Genomic DNA, 19,540 nt, shown 5'->3' with positions numbered 1-19,540 from the left:
ATCAGGGGAGCCAACCTTCTTTTTTTTTCACTATTTTCACTTCTTTCATTAGTTTCATTAGTTTCATTAGTTCCAATTCCTGTATTTCCTGCATTAGTTCGTTCCATCTTGCTTAACTGAACACAGCCTAGGATTTCAATACTTCTGTTTATACGCATTCGGCAATTTCGTATAAACAGAAGTATTAAAATCATATAGTTAAACTTTACCGGTTCCGGCATAAGTTAACAGTTATTGCTCGCATAAACCAGGCCTAACTCTTTCTCTGTCTATCAATGTCTGTGGTGGGATCAGGGCCTACTGTTTCATACCACCTATAACCTACCAACCCCTTAATCTCTTTCACTCTTCTTCACCCCCACTATTTTTCTATCCCCACTTTTCCACTACTATTCTATCAATCAGCGAAGACTTCTTTTTCCCCCACTACTTCGCTAGACAAAGATGAGGCTACTGTTCAACACCAGCTGTCTCTCTCGACGTTGAAGACATTTTCGACGTTGAAGAGATTAAAGGGTGATGGTAGGTTAGGTGGTATGAAACAGTAGGCCCTGATCCTACCACAGACATTGATAGACAGAGAAAGAGTTACTATTCAAAGTTTGTTGTCTCTCTCAACGTTGAAGATATCTTTTCAGCCAAACGCGCAGTCTATATATTATACGTCTATGCTCGGCTCTCGCGGAACGACCGATTCCAATCGATTCGCAATTTAATCGATCGATTAATCGACGACTGACCAATCTCGGTCGAGTTGATTACCGCCATCGGTAATCGGATTGCGAGACACGCCGCTGTGCCGTTCCGACGCTTTTGTTCCTAGGAAAGATTCGCGTTATCGATCGCCACGGTTGGCGGCGTTGAATTCAGTTGGATTCGACGGAACCGTTTGAAAGATACGTGTTGTGCGTTGCGACGTTCTCTCGTGATGAACGAACGGTGAATACACGAAACAAAGCGTGAGTCAAAACGAGGCAAAAAGCGATAAACGCGCGTCAGTTAGTGTAACAGAAACGAGGTTCCGTTGATCGATCGGCATCGGAGCTGACAGCATGTTTCGCACAAAGAAGGATGTCGATCGTCACGTGCAAAACATCTTCAGCAAGCTGCAGAATGACAACGAGGTAAGGTTACTTCGTTCCGCGAGCGGTTCTCGCGTCGCGTTTTCCTTCCCAGGCGTTTTATTTGCCGACCATTCCCGTTCGATTTCTTCCCGTTTTGACGTTCCATCTCTACCTCGATGACAATATCAATGTTGAACAGACGCGTACGATGCGCAAAACAGCGTGTGATCCTCATGTACCGGAGACTTCGAGTCATCGCACGGAAGTGGGCACGAGTCGCAAGCGTATCAATGATGGCGAATTTTCGCGGGAAAAGGTTCATCCACTTACAATACCGATCCGACAAATCTCAATTAGATCAGATTTTGATTAAATTGGAGTTGTGTATCGTATTTTTTTGTTTTGTTTTTTTTTTTAACAATTTTTTTGCGCGTGCATATTTTACATAACTTCCGTGTATGAGTGACGACAAACGAGCTTTTTATTTGCGGTAGCCATATTTTAAGATGGATTCAAAATTTAATAACAAAATTGTTGTGACTTCGAAGTGAAATATTTTTAAGAAACTATTTTTTACTTGCAGTTTTGTTGCGTTTTTACATACATTGCGCACTCTGTGTACGTTTAAATGTAAATTATAAATTTATTTAAATTTGTTAATATATAAATAAATTAATATGTAAATTATTATAAAACAAAGTTTGAAGATAGAACAAATCTCTAGCGATGCTCTGTAGATTTAAAAGATTTAAAAGTAAACAAATTTTTTATCAAGAGCTTACTTTCAAAATTTTGGAAGTTTTATTTTTCCAATTTGTCTAAAATGTCTTTGTGTGTTTTACTTTTTAATTGCAGAAAAATCTTCGTTGTTACAATGTTGCCAAATTGTATTATCAAGTAGGTGATTATGAATCGGCGAGAAGATATGTATCTAGTTACTTAGAAGTGCGAGATAGTTCTGCTGGTGCCCACAAATTGTTGGGTCAGACCTATGAGGCACTTGGTCAAAAGGAAGCAGCTTTGAATGAGTACAAAACCTCTCTCGAGTTAGAAGCAAAGCAAGACGATCTCGTTTTAAAAGGTAAGGTGTCAAACATTCACACTTATCTTCGTATCTCTCAGATACTTTTGTTGGGATAGTGTTTTTATCGATCTTTGTTTTTTTTTGTTTTTTTTTTTTTTTTCAATTTTGTAGTATGCGAGTTACTAGTTGACACAGATATAGGAATGAATGTCAACAAAGTGAAGTACTGGTTGGAAAGAGCTGACAAACAATTTCCACATCATCCGGTAGTTTTTCAATTAAAGGAGAAATTGTTGAAGGTAGAGAGACCAACCAATAACTGTGAAGATCTTGAGGCTCTTATTGCATGTAAGTGTAAATGTTCACTTTCAGTATGTAGAGAGTAATTGGAAGAATGGTAAAATGTTTACGAGATATTTATGTACGAAATATTTTTCCAGCTGAACTGGCCGCAAGACCAACCGACGTCCAGCTTCGTATTAAATTATTATGCCATTACATGTCGCAAGGCAAATTAGACAAAGCTTATGAACACGCCGTCAGTGTAGAATCTACTGTTTGTCATAGAAACAGTATCGTCTGGTATCAATTGCTTTACGAGTTACTAACAAAATGCAAGGAGAGCAAATCCAACGACTGGGCTTTTTGGCTTTTCTATGTATCTGTATCGGATAGATACGCAGCACTTGCTCTCAAAGAACAGGGCAATGATGTGAAACTAAGTTATACGGATGCAGTTCAAGCAGTATTCAAGTGCGTATATTATATATCTCTTGAAGAGACTTACTTTCAAACAAATAGTGTAAAAAATAGAGTTGCGACAAAATATATAAATTAAAAAAAAAAAAAAAAAACGAATAATATAAGTAAATGATTGATTGTTTCAGTTTTGATCAAAATTTGAACAAGATGAAGTCAAAATTTTCCGAACAGCACCCATTCACGGACTATTTGCTTAACCACATGTGGGGTCAGTTGAATTTTCATCTGGCTTGTTTATTGTTGCGCAAAACAAAACGCGAGCAGGGTAGTTGGGTCGAAGCCGGAAGACTGTGCGCGCCTCTGCTGTTAACCGCGTTGCATATGTCTCCTATAGATAATCGTGCGAACATCTATATCGAAAATACCTCGTTCAAGGAACATTTCAGTGTGTGGACGAGAGAAGCCGCGTATCGATGTTGTCAAGCAGGTACGTTCTGCGAGATTTTTCTCGTGATATTAATTAAAAATGATAATTAATTATTCTTGCTAATATATATTACATGTACATACACACTGTGATGTTTTAGGTTACATTCTTCAAGACTACGCCAAGGATGATATGAAGAGACTCATGGATAAAATCGACAAGTTTTGCACAGGACTTTGGAAAGAACGTATTTATCAGGTACTGTTTCTAATCAACTTTTATTTACGCGAATTGTGACAATTGGAAAGCATGCTGTAAACGCACATTCACTCGTTTTTTTATTTTATTTTTAGAGAATTTTCGTGACCAGGACGCACCTTGATCGTATGCGGAAGTCATTTTTCTGCACCCATTCTGTTCCCGACCCTCCTCTGCGTTTCTGCGCGAGCAAGCTGAGCCATTACAACCAACGTACGTGCAATCCTTATTTTAAATCGTGAAGAAATATCAATGGATTAATATCTTCTGTATATTTTGTAATTTTTTTCACACGTAATCGTGTATTTGATTTTTTTTTTTTTTTTTTTTGCAGTTGCGCAAGAGGTGTGGCCCGCGTCGTTGCATCATCAGATCTGGCTCGGTCTGGAGAATCGGCCTCAGCAGAAAGACGCTCCGTATCCGGATCAGTACTCGCACATCTTCCCGGCGCTGCAGTTTTCGGTATTCAACACAAATCAGGCGGCGCCCGACAGTCTGTGTCTGATCGACATCGACGCGTTCCTGAACGCGGCGATACTCTGCTCATACGTAATTTTAGAGGAACAACAGCTAGGCAGCTTTGTGAATCCTGATAAATTACTGACACTACCGATCGATCTGACCACGACGTTGTCCACAAGCGCGCAAGAGAAATGGTGGTCCGCCGCTTATAAGATGTGCACGAATCGGGAGAACGTGGACGAAAACATAGGCGAATTGCGACAGGAATTGCAACAAGGTTTGGAGATTGTTCGTTGCATCGGCAATCACGGCATGCATCCGGTGTTGCTGGTGCATCTGGCGCGCATGTTCCATTATCGGGCAAAGACGATGAGAGAGAAGGACGAGGAGAACGGCCAGATTTTGAGATGGGAGACGCGTTCCGAGCTGTACTGGACTGCCGTCATACCACTGTTGGAGAGACTGCAGAACAATCAGACGTTGCGTATGTCTCCGTCGAAGTTGTTCAATTATCAGGGCAAGGACATGAACAACATCGAACTGACAAACGCGATCGAAGAAGGCAAGCTGCTGCTGGCGCAGCGACTTATTCGCGAAAAGCAATACGAACGCGCCATCGACGCTCTTCAAATGCTCAAGTGTCCGGAAGCGACGTTTCAACAGGCCAAGATCTACAAGATATTCGCCGACGAGATAGTGAACTCCACTCCGCGCGAGAGCCTCACGTCGGAGATGCGTTCGCAGCACGTCATAATGCTATCGAAGGCGCGAAACTGCTATTACCTCACACTCGACAGACTTCGTAGCCCCGGCATGAATCCCAAACATCCGCTGAATGCCGAACTCGGCTCTTACATCACCGACATTGAGAACGAGTTGAAGAGAATAGATCCTGATCTGGGCAGAGGTGATTTGAGCAGAAATGACATCGACGGTGTGTCGGACGAGAGTTATTCGTCCGCTCACAGCGTCGGCGAACAGGCGGTCAACAATTCGACGCTGCCGATAGTAACGACTCTGAACAACAGTCCGAATATATTGAGCACTCCTCAGAGAAACGTTCACCGCACGTCAAAACAAGCTACCAGCACGCCGTACAGACCGCAGTATCAGGAACACCTCAATCTGTCGAGGACGCGCATGGAGGCGCGCCCAAGTCCGGAGCGTCTCGACGCTCAGATACGTCAGATGATGCAGTCGCGTGACAACGAAATGCAAGAGCTGACCGAGCAGATGAAGAACATGATGGAGCAGACGAAGAACATGATGACTCAGATGAAAACACTGACCGAGAAGATGGACAGTTTGGCGAAGGAAGTGATAGAGTCTCGCAAAGAAAATCAGAAGCAACAGCAACAACAGCAGCAGCAACAACAACAACAGCGTGTACAACAACAGAACGTCAATCCGCCTGTCGATCCTGATGACTTCTACATTCTCGACGACGATGAGTATGCCGACTTGAACTACCAGAATCAGTCAACCGGACCGGCGTCTGCGATCTCCGGCAACATATTTGCTCCGCAGCATCGACAATCCTATCCCCCTCTGTACCCACCCCCGGCAACTATCTTCCAAGGATATTATCAAGGAATACCGTTCACCGACCCGAACGCTCAGGCTGGCTTGCCGTCCCTGTATCCGCATGTATATCCAATGCCGGTGTTGTATCCGAATCAGTCTAAGATGCCGGAGACTCCGCTGCAGCAAGGCCTGTTCGGATCGGCCTTACCGTCGCAACTGTCCGATCTCATGTCGACGGCGACAGTGCCCGCCGCAACAGCGAGTCCGGCGAATCTGCAGCTGCCGCAGAAATTGGAGATGCCGCGAGCAAAGTCGGAGACGGCAACGATTATCAAGGACGCGCCGGTGAACAAGACGCCGCCCGTGAATGTGGTCATCACGTCGTCCGACACGTTGCCGACTACGGCGCCGCCCGCTCAGCCGACTCTGAGCGTTACCATACCACCACAGTACCGACTCGGAAGCGGACCAGTCGCCACTTTCTCCTCACCAATGCCCGCCGTTGCAACAGCAACTACAGCGATGACAGTGCTACCGACGACACCGACGACAACGACGGTTAAACCGTCGGTGCCGTCTAACGCGCCGCATTGCTACCAGATTCCCATGCCGTCACAGGCCACTATACCGACCACCGTTAACCTACCGCCGACTACTTTCTACATGCCGCCTGGTGTCAACATGCCGTCAACTTATGTCAATCCGACGTCCAGTCCACAATTGTCCACAATCACAATCAATCAGACAACCATCAGCGGGGCTCTGTCGAGCGCTCAGAACAAAGCCGATAGTGTCGTTAAACCTACGTACGAGTCGATCGAGTCGTCGAACACATCAGCGGAGTTGTGCGAGCAGGAACACGACCCGATACCAGATTTCGTGCCCGTCATACCGTTGCCCGCTAAAGTGAAAGTTTTCACCGGTGAAGAAGACGAAGACACTTTGTATTGCAGCCGGGCCAAGCTGTTCCGCTTCGTCGACAAGGAGTGGAAAGAGCGCGGCGTCGGTTACGTGAAACTGCTGCGCAACACAGAGGGCAAAGTGCGTCTGCTGATGCGCCGCGATCAGGTTCTTAAGATCTGTGCAAATCACATGCTGAGACCCGATATGGAGTTGATTCCTCTGGCGAATAGCGACAAGGCTTGGTGCTGGTTCGCGAATGATTTCGCCGACGAGGAGATGAAAATGGAGAAGCTCTGCATCAGGTTTAAAACCGCGGATGACGCGACAGCGTTCAAAGAGGCCTTCGATCAGGTCAAACTTACCTTAACAGCGTCGCCCGAGAAACCGTCTAAGACCGTCGAAAAAGTTTCCGTTTCTTCCGACACATCCAAGATTCAAAAACCGCAACAAGTCAAGATCAGTTCAGCGACGGAAGCGGATAAACCGAAACCGTGCGCGACAACGTTGGGAGGATTTTCCTTCAGCTCAAAGCCTATCATTCAAGAAGTCAAAGACGCTGACCCGAGCGAGTTGAAGAAACCCGAGGAACCGCCAAAAGTCAATCCGTTCAGTGTATTTTCTTTCACAAAGCCAACCACCACTAAGTTCGAGACTGCTGTCATCACAACTAACACTTCGACGCCTACCGGATATGTTTTCTCCGCGCCCTCGACAACGCCTTCGCAGTTGTCCGAATTGAATCAAGGAGCGGCCATATCTGCTGCTACAACGCCATTTACCACGACTGGACAGAATATCACGCCACTGAGAAGACCTCATCCGCCCGGCACAAGACCCGCTGCGTTGATCGGCGAGGAAACTCTGCGATCGCAGAACGAGAACGAACGGAAGTTGTTCAGTGAAAAAATGAGTCTTCATTGCCAAGACGTCAACTTGAAACAATCGAAGACAAAACGTTCAGGTTTGCTGACGTTATTGTTGGACACAAAGTCCGGCAAGCTTCGTTTGTTACTGACGGACGATGGAAATAAGAACGTCTACGGGCACGAAGTCCCGCTGGACATGGCGTTTACGTACAAACCCAACACTATGATTGTCAAGTGGACCGCTCCCGAGGGCAAAGAAGCCAGCAAGAAGCTGTTGCACACAGCGACTTTCCGCACGCAGGAACTGGCCGCGCAGTTCTACAGCATCGTGTCGAGTTGCCAACAGAAGCTAGCTAAGGGTTCCAACCCAGGCGAAGTCGCGAAGGAGCTCGAAAAAGGAGCAGTCCGAACAAGCGAGAACAAGAACCAAACGACGGACAAATCTCAGTCCTTGTCGGAAATGTTCAAACCGCCAGCCGGTTCCTGGGAGTGTCAAGCCTGTTACAACAGAAACGACGCCGCACAAGCAAAGTGTGCGTGCTGCGAGGCACCGTCGCCGTCGTTAGCGACAAGCAACAAAACCAGCTCGACTAATAAACCTTTCGATTCCGGTAAACCGCCACTGTCGGAAATGTTCAAGCCGGCCGCCGGTTCCTGGCCTTGCTCGAGCTGTCTCGTTGTAAACTCCAATACGAACGTGTATTGCGTCGCGTGCGACACGCCCAAGGACCCGTCACAGCCGCCCAAGCCTCAGCAAATCAATATCTTCCAGGTGTCCTCGTCCTCTTCCACGATGCCGATCACCACGTTTTCTTTCGGCATTCCCAAAGATGTCGCTAAGGACACGAGCAACACCGGTTTCAGCTTCCGAATGTCCAAGACGGAGGACAAGAGCGACAAAACAACTCCGGTGAAATCTGAAGAAACTGGTACTGCGAGCGGTTTCGTGTTCGGTGACAAGCAAACGTCAGTCAAACCCACCTCGAACAGCTCGTTCATCTTTGGCTCGCCAAGCAAAACGTTCGGTTTTAATTTCACGTCCAAGTCACCGGTCAAGTCGCCTGGCGGTGGTGGTGAAAATAGCGAGGACGAAGTCGTGGAGAATGACGATATTCAATTCTCGCCGATCGTGCCGTTGCCGGACAAGATCGAGGTGAAGACCGGTGAGGAAGACGAGGAGATGCTCTACAGTCATCGGGCGAAGTTGTTCAGGTTCGACGCCACGGTGAAGGAATGGAAGGAACGCGGACTCGGCGACATCAAGTTACTGCGCCACAAGGAGACTGGCAAACTGCGACTGATCATGCGACGTGATCACGTGCTTAAGCTGTGTCTGAATCATCTGTTGACCGCCGACTTGGAGTTCACATCGAAGGACGAGAAAACGTGGCTGTGGACCACGGCCGATTATAGCGAGGGTGAGATCGAATACATGCAGTTCGCTTGCCGCTTTAAAACGTCGGAAATTGCGGAGGACTTCAAGAAAGCGATCGATAACGCCAGACAAAATATTAATTCGATCACCAGCAGCAGTGAGAAAGCGAACAAACCGGTAACAGCGAAAACGCCGGCGAAGATCGCCGGCTCGTCAGCCGAAGAGATCGAGATCGTTTACGAGACGAAGGTCTCGTCTGAAGAAAAAGAGGCCGCCTTGAAGCTACAGCTCCCAGAGAACTTTTATGCTTACAAACAAAAAGATGACTGTCCCGGCTGCATAGGTTGCAAAGAACCGAGCATTGTGCTGTATTCGGATGCTTGTTCGCAAAGTTCGACAAACTGGAGGTCTCCGTCGAAAGAAAAGCCAGTTATCTCGTCGAGAAACGACTCCGTCAAACTCGCTTCGAGCACAGCTTCATTGGTGTCGAACGACTCCAAGATCACTTCAGAAACCGCTCAGTCGAAAAGCGAATTTCCCACCCGCACAACAACGTCCGGCACGACGTTCAAGGTACCCGCCTCGAACATCTTTGATAGCTCCACGATGAGCTTCGGTACCGGGGACCTGAAACTGTTTAACGACAAGAAGACTATGACCTACTCGTTTGGCATGAATCCTCAATTCAATGTCAATGAAACTGAAAAAACGACGACGACGACGACGACTACGACGACGGCCTCGCTCGAGAACGCCAAGATTTGCAGTCCTTCCGGTATTCAAAGCCCGCCGCCTCCGACCGCTTCCAACGTAATAGTCAGCACCGCGGGCCAATCGGTATTCAGTCAGGCGACACCGACCGGCGGGTCTGTATTCAAAACGTCTACTTTTAGTTTCGATACCGGCAAGAACATATTCGGCGGTACCTTGAACACGACTTCGCCGTCTATCTTCGGAGGAAACTTCAACAACAGTCCCACCAATGTCTTCGCGAAGACAACCTCCGTCACAACCACCAGTACGACCAACTCCGTGCAAAGCGCGCCGACGTCTGGCATTACTATGAAGCCTAATTCGTTCCTGTTCTCTTCGCCATCTTCCAATGCTAACGACACGACCAAATCAACTGTCGATCAGCCTAGTCAGTCTACCAATTCGGTGTTCGGCACCGGAACCGCGCCATTCCCCAAGATGACGTTTGGCAACGCTTCGTCGTTTGGCGGTTCCACGCAGACGACAAACATCTTCGGCGTAACGCTAACAACTACGGTATCAACAACTACGTCTGGTATCTTGAGCGGAACGATGACTGCAACGACGACTACGAACCTAGGCGGAACAACGCAGGTAACGACAGTACCAAACATCTTCAATAAATCATCATCAACAGTCTTCGGCGAGGCGCCAACGGTAGCCAAGAACCTCTTCGGCGGAACGTTAGCAACGACGACAACGCCGCCGCCGCCGCCGCCGGCAACGACCAACATCTTCAGCACGGCGGCGACAACGACAGCGTCGAACGTCTTCAGCGCGCAACCATCGGACAACGCTCAGAAGAGCGAGGAAAGCAATCTCTTCTCCAACAATGGTATATCGTTCTCGACGCTCGCCGCAGCGGCGGCGCGGCCGGAGGCCTTCAAAGCGGGTACGTACGCATACTCGCATCTAATCCTAGTAAAATTGTTCCCATTGTTATTTACAAGCGAGTTCAATTTCGTTCACCGCGTTCAATTATTTGTTTTCCTCACAGATCCCAATTTCAAATTCGCCGGAGCGGGCTCGTCAGTGTTCGGCTCGAAATCGAACACATCGTTAAACAGCTCGACGAAAACGTCGCAGAGCGCTTCAGCGCAGAAAGAGGACAACGAGGAAGACGAGGAAGTGGATAACGAGCAAGAACACGATCCTCAGTTCGAGCCCATAATACCTTTACCAGACGCTATTGAGGTCCGAACTGGCGAAGAGGATGAAGAGAAAGGTAAGACGTTATATATTCCCTCCGAGATTGTGCGCGTCTCAATATCATCAAAAAAAAACAATTGTGTCAGATATAAACACGCTGTATTTTTTGTTTTACAGTGTTCTATCACCGAGCCAAACTGTATAGGTACGACAACGCGACTAAAGAGTGGAAGGAACGCGGAATCGGCGAGATGAAGATCCTGCATCACGCCGGCCACGGCACTTACCGATTGCTGCTGCGTCGGGAACAGGTTCACAAGGTGGTTTGCAACTTCCTGATCACTTCCGACGTTGAGTTCAAACCGCTCTCGACGTCGGACAAGGCCTGGGTGTGGGCCGGCATGAATTACATCGATCAGGAACCGATGGTCGAGCAACTGGCCATTAAATTCAAAACGTCCGAGCTGGCCCAACAGTTTAAGACGCATATCGACAAGATACAGCAGGAATTGCTCGAGAAGAAAACCGTTCAAGGTATATAGGTTTTAATTCGCGAGACTCTTGCCCCGCCTACCACTCCGTTAGCTTTCTCCGTTTTGCATCCGATGTGTCACGCTTTTTGTTTCTTTGCGATGTACTCAACTCATTCATTTGTTAATGATCGATTATTTAAGTTAATTTAGCACATGCTGTTTATTTTAGTTTAAGATAATCGCGTCACACAAGTAGCGTGTTTGTTTTCACACCTAGCGTTTTCTTCACACCTAGTAGCGTTTATCCGGTTACAAAACTAGAACATGATGTATCACAGTATGTAAGTGTATGTTATATGTGAAACCGAATATTTATTTATGCAATCGAGAGGCGATGTGTGTTGACGTTTTTATACGTTCTATCCTACATACATGTAACATTTATTTAATTTTTATTAAAAAAAAAAAAATAGAAGAAATATCAGTTTTGTTAAATCGCCTGTTTATTATTTTATACAAACACGAAATTTTATTATGCTATATATATATATACACACACATATAATGTAACATGTAACAATAAAGTATTGTATCTTCAAGCATTGCTCTCATTTTACGTGTTCTTGTAAATTGCACTGGGAGACAACGGCGAGAATGTATTCATGTTGTTAGACGTCGCGCTTACGGTTTGCGATTTACAATTGATTGTAGTTTGACAAGTAAGCGATTTCAGATTATTTAATGAAATGCGTTTTACACACACAAATTTGAATTCTCTCTGACGAAGTCTCCGATTGACGCGAAACGCATGTGTTTCTCACGTTGATTTTGTATATTCGCACAGAAGAAGAGCGTTACATTATCGAGGAGAGCGAGGAACACGATCGGGGAAACGACGAGGAAGAAGACGACGGGGAAGAGGATGACGAGGAGGAAGAGGAAGACGACGAGGACGAGGACGATCAGGAGATGTTTCCCATAATCGAGAAACGCGCTACCGTTTATTGGAAATTCTCCAAGGAGGAGAGCAACTGGACGCTCATCGGCTTGGGAAACTTGGCGATTCATTACGACTCCGAGATCTTCGCAGAGAGGATCGTTTTCAAGCTCGACGAATCGGACGATTCTGCGGTCAACATCATCATCTGCGTAGACAGTGTCATGGAGGTAATAACAAAGTTGTGACGTTCACAGATGATTGATTTGTTCACTTGTGTTTTGCATCTTTTCACAGAAATCAGTTACTTCAAAATACATTAGATTAGTTTTTATTTCGACTTTTTCAAGAAAATTATAATTAAGTTGCTAATTTTTTTTTTATCGCAAAGGTGGACGGCAAAGAGTGTACGTGGAGCGGAATCGATTACGCCTTGGAGGTTCCCACGAGAAGAATTCTGAGGGCGGTTTTCTCGTCGGAGCAAGCGGCGCAAGAGATATGCACGTTTTTCGAGGATGTAAGTTTTGGCCAAAAAAAGGAGTCGCATAAGTAGATTTAACATCTTTGAGAAAAATCGCGCGCGCTTCTCTCTTTTCAAACTGCTCAGAAAAAATACAAGATGACATGAATTTTTTTACAGGGAGTGGTCAGCGCGAAGCAAGCCGGTGTCGTCGAATATCAAGAATATTGAAGACAAACGAGCTGTAATAGTATAAACCGCGCGCGCGATTGGCTGTTACTAAGTAATTCTCATTATCTTCCTACTTTAGTATAAATTATGTAACCAGGTTGTTTCACCTCGCTCGCAAGCTGCAACGAATAACAGCAGAGAGTGTTGCTTGAAAAAGAATACAGAATTCTTTAGACAAATTTTCTACCGAAAAAAAAAAAAGTCGAGCTGTTTCTCGAGAGATTTCATTGAGGAAGATCGGTTTCTTATTTTTTTATCTATTTATTTATTTTTTTTTTTTTTTAGAATTTGTTTTCGTTACTTTGCAAACTGACTCGCTCAGAAAAATACGCTCGATTTTTTTTTTTTTTTTTTTAACTTAAAGTTTACCGCACGATGCTTCTTTTGCGCTGGATTGCGAGTGTAAGATCGATTGCGATTTTTGTCAAAAATAATTGTTCGCGATCCAGCCACAAAAAAGATGGGCTTAATGTGTGCCGCAGGCTTGACATTATTCAAAGCTTCGCGAAGAGTTTTTTAAAATTTTTCTCCCAAAATCTCACGCGTGACAACAAGTTTTAACTCTGGCGATTAGTATGATCGAAGAAACATGTGAAACATCCGAAAAAATTAAGAGAATTCCTGGTTTTTAATAGCCTGAAATAGAAGAACGTACATTCATCTTTACATAACGTACATACTCTACTCTTCTCCTCTTTCTTTTTTTTTTTTGTTTTTTTTTAGACTCGAGTAACGAAATCTGATGAATTCGATTATTTATCAAGTGCACGTTTATGCGATCAGTTTTGTGTCGCGAGCAATATTTATTAAAACTGCACGAGAAAAAAAAACAAAACAACAAACGCGGATTACACGTCACATCGTTTAAGTTGATCAATTTTTTTATACTAGTCTAAGAGCGTTGTTTTCTCTTCTTTTTTCTCGTAATAACATGTGATATGTGCCAACTAGAGAAACAAAAAACGAAACATTTTTTATTTAACAATGGAAGCATTTCACACACACACACACACATACACCGATTATAAGTCGAGAAGAAAAAACTGTCCTCAAAACTATATATTTTTTTCAAATTAAATGTACTTGTGGACATTTTGTCGACGATGCGAAGACACGCATACATGCTCAGAATACAGCCGATGATACACACGATAGCACAAAAAAAAAAAAAAAAACAAAAAATGTAGCACGTTGACGATTTATTTTTTACCGATTAAGATTATATAAGTACTCGATTGTATTTCAAAGCTCTGGTGTAGTATGTCGAAAAACATTGTAAATACTATACATGATCTTATGATCGGTATTGAGTAATAAAATATACTTGTCTTGAATTATAAAACAAAATGTTATAAGGATTTATGAGAGTTTGCCATGGTGTTTTAGAAAAGGTAAGAAAGAACAATTTATTCTCTTTTTTTTGTAATCCACTCATTCAAACATCCAGGACTGTTCGCGGATCAATTCCGGATGTGTAAGTGGATTAACATTTTCATTTCTAAAAATTTGTATTTCTCTGTCCAGGTAAGTGACATTTTTTGCATCATGCTTTTTTTTAACTTTATTAAATCTCGTTCAAGTTCGTTTTAAACAATTTTTACTGCAATAAGAATTGAACATTTGAAGAGTGAGAACAATTTAAATGTATAATTTTTTAACACAAAGGTGGAAACATCTGTTATTATTACAGATATTGAGATAATTACCTATCGGTATATATATATATATATTTTTTTTTTCTTGATACAATAGTGATTTGATAAAATATGTGATATGACAAAGATACGAGTGAGATACGCGCCCCTTCTCTCGTTCGTGATGTAGCAGTTTTAGTTCGTAAACATTCGACGCAGAGATGCCAGATTCTGAACACTTGGATTGCGTTCGGGGAGCGCGCTATCAGCGCTGTTGCGTCATTCTATCTTTATTGCTCGTTAGATGTAAAACAAAGATAGAATAATGCAATAGCGCTGATAGTGCGCATCCTTGGGCTGCGTTCGGGCAGCACGCTATTAGCGCTATTGCGTCATTCTATCTTTGTTTTACATCTAATGAGCAATAAAGATAGAATGACGCTAAAGCGCTGATAGCGCGCTCTCCGAACGCAGTCCAAGTGTGTTCAGAATCTGGCATTTCTGATTCAACGTCGACGCACAGCTGATTAACGTGACTTGGACTTTGATCCTGTTCGAACTTATATATCTACGAATTTACAGTTAAATTATAACATTTCTCTAATAATTCCTCACGATGTCGATCGTAACGAAAGGTATGTGTGTTTGTTCCACTTTATTCATATTTCTAATTTTTGTTTGAAGAATTTACAAACTTTTTGAAAATACTACGACGCGGATGCGCACGATATCTCGATCAAAATTTGAAAATTTGTGTATTAAAAAAAAAAAATAGATCTGTTTTTCCGACCGCATGTTTGTCCGTTTTGTCGTAAAGTTTTTTCGCGTGTGTAAAATAAAATTAAAACCTTTTTTTTAAAAAAAAAGAAAGAAATGTGAGTGCAACAAGTACAGTGTGAGAGAATAGTAGCGCATACTTGTCAAGCACATTTGCGGTAATTTGTACACGTGTAAAATCTATTTCTCAAGATATATCTACATAATTGCAAATCATCCATCAATTTTTATGCAAGATTTTGTCACATAATTTCATAAATGTTTTCCTGTCGGGGATATGTTGCATATATGTTCACCTATCGCAGGAATTAAGATTAGAATACACTCGATACGTTCCATTTTCGAATAGTTTAAATGTAAGTTTTGTAAAAATTTTATATCGAATGTATGTAAGTTTTACTTTTAAATATATGCGAAAATTTCTGTTTTCGTCAATTTTTGTAAACGATAGTATACCGTCCCATACAGAGCAAAAACTTAATTAGAAATTTATTATCTAGATATTGCATGGAGCTGTTGACATCTAACGTATCTTTTTTCCACAGGTATTTTTATTGTCGCCGCAAAACGCACCCCATTTGGCACAATGGGCGGTATGTTTGTTAATAAAAGCGCAACCGACTTGGCGGTTGTCGCATCGACGGCTGCGATTCAGTCGGCAGGCTTGAAACCCGATAAGATCGACAGTGTGGTATTTGGACACGTTCTAACGGTGAGTGTTTGCACAATCGAATAATAAATTTGACTCGCATTTTCCTTACAAACATTCAATGCGTGTCTAACTTTTAATTTTGTAGTTGTCATCCTCCGATGGAGCTTTTCTACCTAGACACGTTTTGTTGAAATCAGGAATCCCATTGGAAAAACCAGCACTCGGCGTGAACAGACTGTGCGGTTCTGGTTTTCAAGCGGTTGTCACTGGAGCTCATGTAAGTTGAGAGAATTCTAATAACATTCTTGAGAAAACAAGTATTTGATTGAAAATTCTTCACACAGAAACAATTACACAGAGCAATAATGTAAAGATAACTTCAGTGTTGTAACAATTGTTTTTTTATTGCAGAGTATTTTGACGGGAGAATCGAAGATCGTTTTAACTGGTGGTGCGGAAAACATGAGCCAATCTCCTTTTGTTGTAAGGAACGTTCGTTACGGCACCGTTCTGGGTCAGAAATTTGACTTTGAGGACTCGCTCTGGCTTGGATTGAAAGACACTTACTGCAATTTACCTATGGGTGTGACCGCGGAAAAACTCGGTGCCAAGTACAACTTGAAAAGAGAGGAAGTCGACCAATTTGCTTTGAGCAGTCATCAACGCTGGAAAGCTGGTAAGCGGAGAGAAAAATAGAAATCTCTCGTTAAATAGAAGAATTGTAAAAGTGCTTGGTAGGCTCAAATCTATTTAAACACACTTTACAGCTAACGATGCGGGCCGTTTTAATGAGGAAATAGCGCCTGTGCAAGTAACAATTAAGAAGCAGAACACTTCTGTCAGCGTCGATGAACACCCACGTCCGCAAACAACAATCGAGACCCTCGCTAAACTAAAGCCAGTTTTCCAGAAAGATGGTTTGGTCACGGCCGGTTCTTCATCGGTACGCATTATCAGTTTTTCTTCATTTATTATAGCTATATAGAGAAATGTTAAGTTAACTTCTTAATTTCTGTTTTTTTTTTTTTTTTTTTTTTCTTTCAGGGAATCTGCGACGGAGCAGGTGCTGTGATCTTAGCCAGCGAAGAGGCCGTTAAGACGGAAGGCTTGAAGCCGCTAGCCCGTTTAGTGGGATACAGCATTGTTGGTGTGGAGCCAAGTATTATGGGAATCGGTCCCGCACCGGCGATCAAGAACTTGTTGAAACTTACAAACAAGACACTCGATGACATGGATCTGATCGAGGTGAGAGATTTTTACTTTATCTGTAATCTGTAGAAAAATTTACTCTTGTTAATTTTTTGTTTTATTGATTGATAGATCAATGAAGCGTTCGTAGCTCAGACTTTAGCCTGCGCGAAAGACTTGAACCTGGACCTAAATAAATTGAATGAGAATGGTGGTGGTATCGCCCTGGGACATCCGTTGGCCGCCTCCGGTAGCAGGATCACTTCTCACTTGGTGCACGAACTCAGGCACGTCTCTTTGGTACTCTATAAGCTGCTACATTTGTTTAAATATATATGAATGTACTTATCTATGTTTTTTTTTGCAGGAGACGAAAAGGTAAGTTCGGTATAGGATCTGCTTGCATCGGCGGTGGCCAGGGAATCGCTCTGTTGCTGGAAGCGTTGTAATAAACAACAATTAAACACTTGTTACTTATTTTTTTACGCTCTTAATGATATATATATACGGTATACAATTATATGGAAAATCATGAAAAATATTTTTATACACATTTGCAAAGATATTTTACACTATTTTCTTACAACAATGTAAAAACTGTTAAAGAATATATTGATAATTTATGGTTTAATGTTTTTCACCGCATTTCAGTGTTGTTTTTTTTTTTTTTACTCTCAAGGAAACGTATAGGTGTGAAATTCATCGATAGCAGAGTTTGTCGTTAGATAGTTGAACCTTGAAGTACAGTAAAAATCGAGTAGGACATCCGTAGTATCTAAAATATTGCAAAAACCATTAGCTTTTTTTTCTAAACATTTTTAGGCAATGATTAAAAAAATGCCTGAACAGTTTAAACAACACTGTCAGATCAATAAATAAAATATGTTCTTGGTAGGTATTGAAGACCCACACACGTCCATTAGACGTTCATCGAGACGTGTGGGTCATCCACAACTTCGTGTGACGTCTAATGAACATCTAATGGAGGTTTGTGGTTCCGTGTTTAGGATCTAATAAAAATTGACAGTCATTTTTACATCAAGATATTGATATTCTCGAAGCTAAAAATCAATCATTGCTGTGGAAAAGATATTTTATTTCTTAATAAATTTAATTGAATTGATTTTTTACTTTAGACAAATATTTAAAAAATAATCTACGCACCTGAACAAAAGTATCCAGTGACAGTAACATGATATTGCCGGCGCTCAAAGTGAGGGGAGTTTGAGCTCTCATCATCACGAATCGCAGATTGCGTTTAAATCCTTCCGGAGCGGAGAACCAATTGCTCGAATACGCAGCCGTGACTATGCGCACGCTCTGAAACAACCGCGTCTTTTTTCTCACAATCGCCGCGTTCAAGTAAATTTTTAAATATATAACATTTTTTTTAAACACTCACGTGAAGATGCACCTCGTTACCGTGCCAGCAAAAGATGAATATCTGATACGTCATGCAGCACATGTATGTCAGCATGCCGATCAGCACTTCCGGGATGTAAATCTTCATCTGCGACACAACCGCGATTCCGTGAGAATTTGCAAGAATGCCGGGATCGGTAATGATCGGATTTATACCTGCGACACGTTGAAAGCGATCAAGCAAATGATAACGCAGTTCGAGAGAAGTTGAAAGAAAATGACGGTGCCGAAGATATCTTGAATTTCTCGCGTGAAACTGCAAGTCAAAACGGAATTTGATTTTGTCAAGTCCAAGCCAGAACGTGTAAATGTGTTTATAATTACTTTCCCTATTCTTTTGTTTATTTGTATTACCAAAGTTTTCACAAATGTTTTTTGTTTCATTAAACAAAGCGACTGCTTACTGATGTATCATATTGCTGTGCACCGCGCACTGCTTCAGACTCCGATAGAACAAAACTCTCTTCTCGGCTATCAGCAACTGGCTCTTGTCGTTACGCGCCGAGGAACCGTTCGTCTTCTCGTTACCTATCGAGACGATGTTCCGCTCAAGAATCGCCAGCTGGCAACAAACGACCGTGATCATGCCGGTGATCAACGTGTCCATCGCTACATTGTGAAAACAAGCGATTATTATGGCGATTCCTTGATGCGCGGAGGTGATCTCGAACGCCGGCGTTCTCGTTACGTTGTAAGGGTACCATCCCTCCATCGGCAGCTGACGCGAACGACCGGCCAGTAGATCGGCGATGGGTGTGATGCCCCAACAGAATACCGCTGTGGCGCCGAAACTTTGATAGGCCGCATAATGGAACAGGCCCTTCCACGTGTAGGTCACGAAGAGATCGTGATGCGCCTTGTGATTGAATGCCGGGCTACTGGTTAAATCCAGGAGAGCCCGAATCCGCGACTGACGAGTGAGAAGAACGACCACCTTGAAGTATATTTAAAATGCGTTCTTTTGTTGTAGACAAATATTGAAATGTGAAAGATGATGAAATTATAAAGTTTTTTCATGTTCACACAATTTTCACATGTCATTTATATTACTATTGTCAGTCATATATTTAAACATATATAAACAATAGAATCCAACAATTTAATAAAATATATAATAAAATATACATATGTGTAAAAATGAAATAAAAATTTTTATATGAGTAGAAATTTAATATAAAAAATAATCGTCCGCATTTATCGAAAACAATTTCTTTTTTTTCCATCTTTTCTCGAACGACAGTAATTACAACACCGCATTT

At 42.9% G+C, this 19,540-nt stretch overlaps 3 protein-coding genes across 7 annotated transcripts in view; 2 read left to right on the top strand and 1 right to left on the bottom strand.

Moving 5' to 3' along the window:
- Positions 1-875: 875 nt before the first annotated feature.
- Positions 876-13,783, top strand: LOC109853583 (E3 SUMO-protein ligase RanBP2-like). Of its 4 annotated transcripts, none has more exons than XM_020425833.1 (14): positions 876-1,124; positions 1,264-1,380; positions 1,920-2,145; positions 2,260-2,436; positions 2,529-2,841; positions 2,976-3,277; positions 3,378-3,475; positions 3,571-3,688; positions 3,810-10,250; positions 10,356-10,583; positions 10,685-11,041; positions 11,828-12,147; positions 12,309-12,434; positions 12,558-13,783. In XM_020425833.1, exons 1-14 carry the CDS (start codon positions 1,053-1,055, stop codon positions 12,606-12,608), a joined length of 8,946 nt encoding a protein of 2,981 aa, XP_020281422.1. In that variant the 5' UTR covers positions 876-1,052; the 3' UTR covers positions 12,609-13,783. The 4 variants fall into 4 exon arrangements, with proteins under 4 accessions (XP_020281422.1, XP_020281420.1, XP_020281424.1 ...); XM_020425831.1 differs by having other exon boundaries at positions 11,825-12,147; XM_020425835.1 differs by lacking the exon at positions 1,264-1,380.
- Positions 13,784-14,562: 779 nt separating this feature from the next.
- LOC109853588 (3-ketoacyl-CoA thiolase, mitochondrial) lies at positions 14,563-17,494 on the top strand. Its single transcript, XM_020425849.1, has 8 exons — positions 14,563-14,877; positions 15,565-15,731; positions 15,817-15,948; positions 16,083-16,347; positions 16,439-16,614; positions 16,716-16,916; positions 16,992-17,146; positions 17,227-17,494. Exons 1-8 carry the CDS (start codon positions 14,859-14,861, stop codon positions 17,306-17,308), a joined length of 1,197 nt encoding a protein of 398 aa, XP_020281438.1. The 5' UTR covers positions 14,563-14,858; the 3' UTR covers positions 17,309-17,494.
- A 22-nt stretch (positions 17,495-17,516) lies between these two features.
- LOC109853587 (odorant receptor Or1-like) overlaps positions 17,517-19,540 on the bottom strand; it is an 8,383-nt gene continuing 6,359 nt past the window's right edge. The window contains exons 3-7 of one of the 2 annotated variants that reach the window (XM_020425847.1): positions 18,686-19,215; positions 18,438-18,537; positions 18,262-18,369; positions 18,024-18,179; positions 17,517-17,634 (exon numbers count right to left, since the gene is read on the bottom strand). In XM_020425847.1, coding sequence (XP_020281436.1) covers positions 17,581-17,634; positions 18,024-18,179; positions 18,262-18,369; positions 18,438-18,537; positions 18,686-19,215 — 948 coding nt within the window. In that variant the 3' untranslated portion in view covers positions 17,517-17,580. The remainder of the gene's footprint in view (positions 17,635-18,023; positions 18,180-18,261; positions 18,370-18,437; positions 18,538-18,685; positions 19,216-19,540) is intronic. The other variant, XM_020425848.1, reaches the window with a different exon arrangement.

This window comes from Pseudomyrmex gracilis, unplaced genomic scaffold, assembly GCF_002006095.1.
Source record: "Pseudomyrmex gracilis isolate BER0280 unplaced genomic scaffold, ASM200609v1 scaffold_51, whole genome shotgun sequence".
Taxonomy (NCBI): Eukaryota; Metazoa; Arthropoda; class Insecta; order Hymenoptera; family Formicidae; genus Pseudomyrmex; species Pseudomyrmex gracilis.
This window is presented reverse-complemented; position numbering and strand designations above follow the sequence as displayed.

What these genes read in the sequence shown, in the direction of transcription:
- LOC109853583 (XM_020425831.1), top strand. Translation starts at nt 1,053, where the DNA reads ATGTTTCGCACAAAGAAGGATGTCGATCGTCACGTGCAAAACATCTTC. An exon ending in GCGTAGACAGTGTCATGGAG is followed by an intron (nt 12,148 to 12,308) that starts GTAATAACAAAG and finishes TTTATCGCAAAG; the next exon opens with GTGGACGGCAAAGAGTGTAC. An exon ending in TATGCACGTTTTTCGAGGAT is followed by an intron (nt 12,435 to 12,557) that starts GTAAGTTTTGGC and finishes ATTTTTTTACAG; the next exon opens with GGAGTGGTCAGCGCGAAGCA.
- LOC109853588 (XM_020425849.1), top strand. An exon ending in TATTTGGACACGTTCTAACG is followed by an intron (nt 15,732 to 15,816) that starts GTGAGTGTTTGC and finishes TTAATTTTGTAG; the next exon opens with TTGTCATCCTCCGATGGAGC. An exon ending in TCACGGCCGGTTCTTCATCG is followed by an intron (nt 16,615 to 16,715) that starts GTACGCATTATC and finishes TTTTTCTTTCAG; the next exon opens with GGAATCTGCGACGGAGCAGG.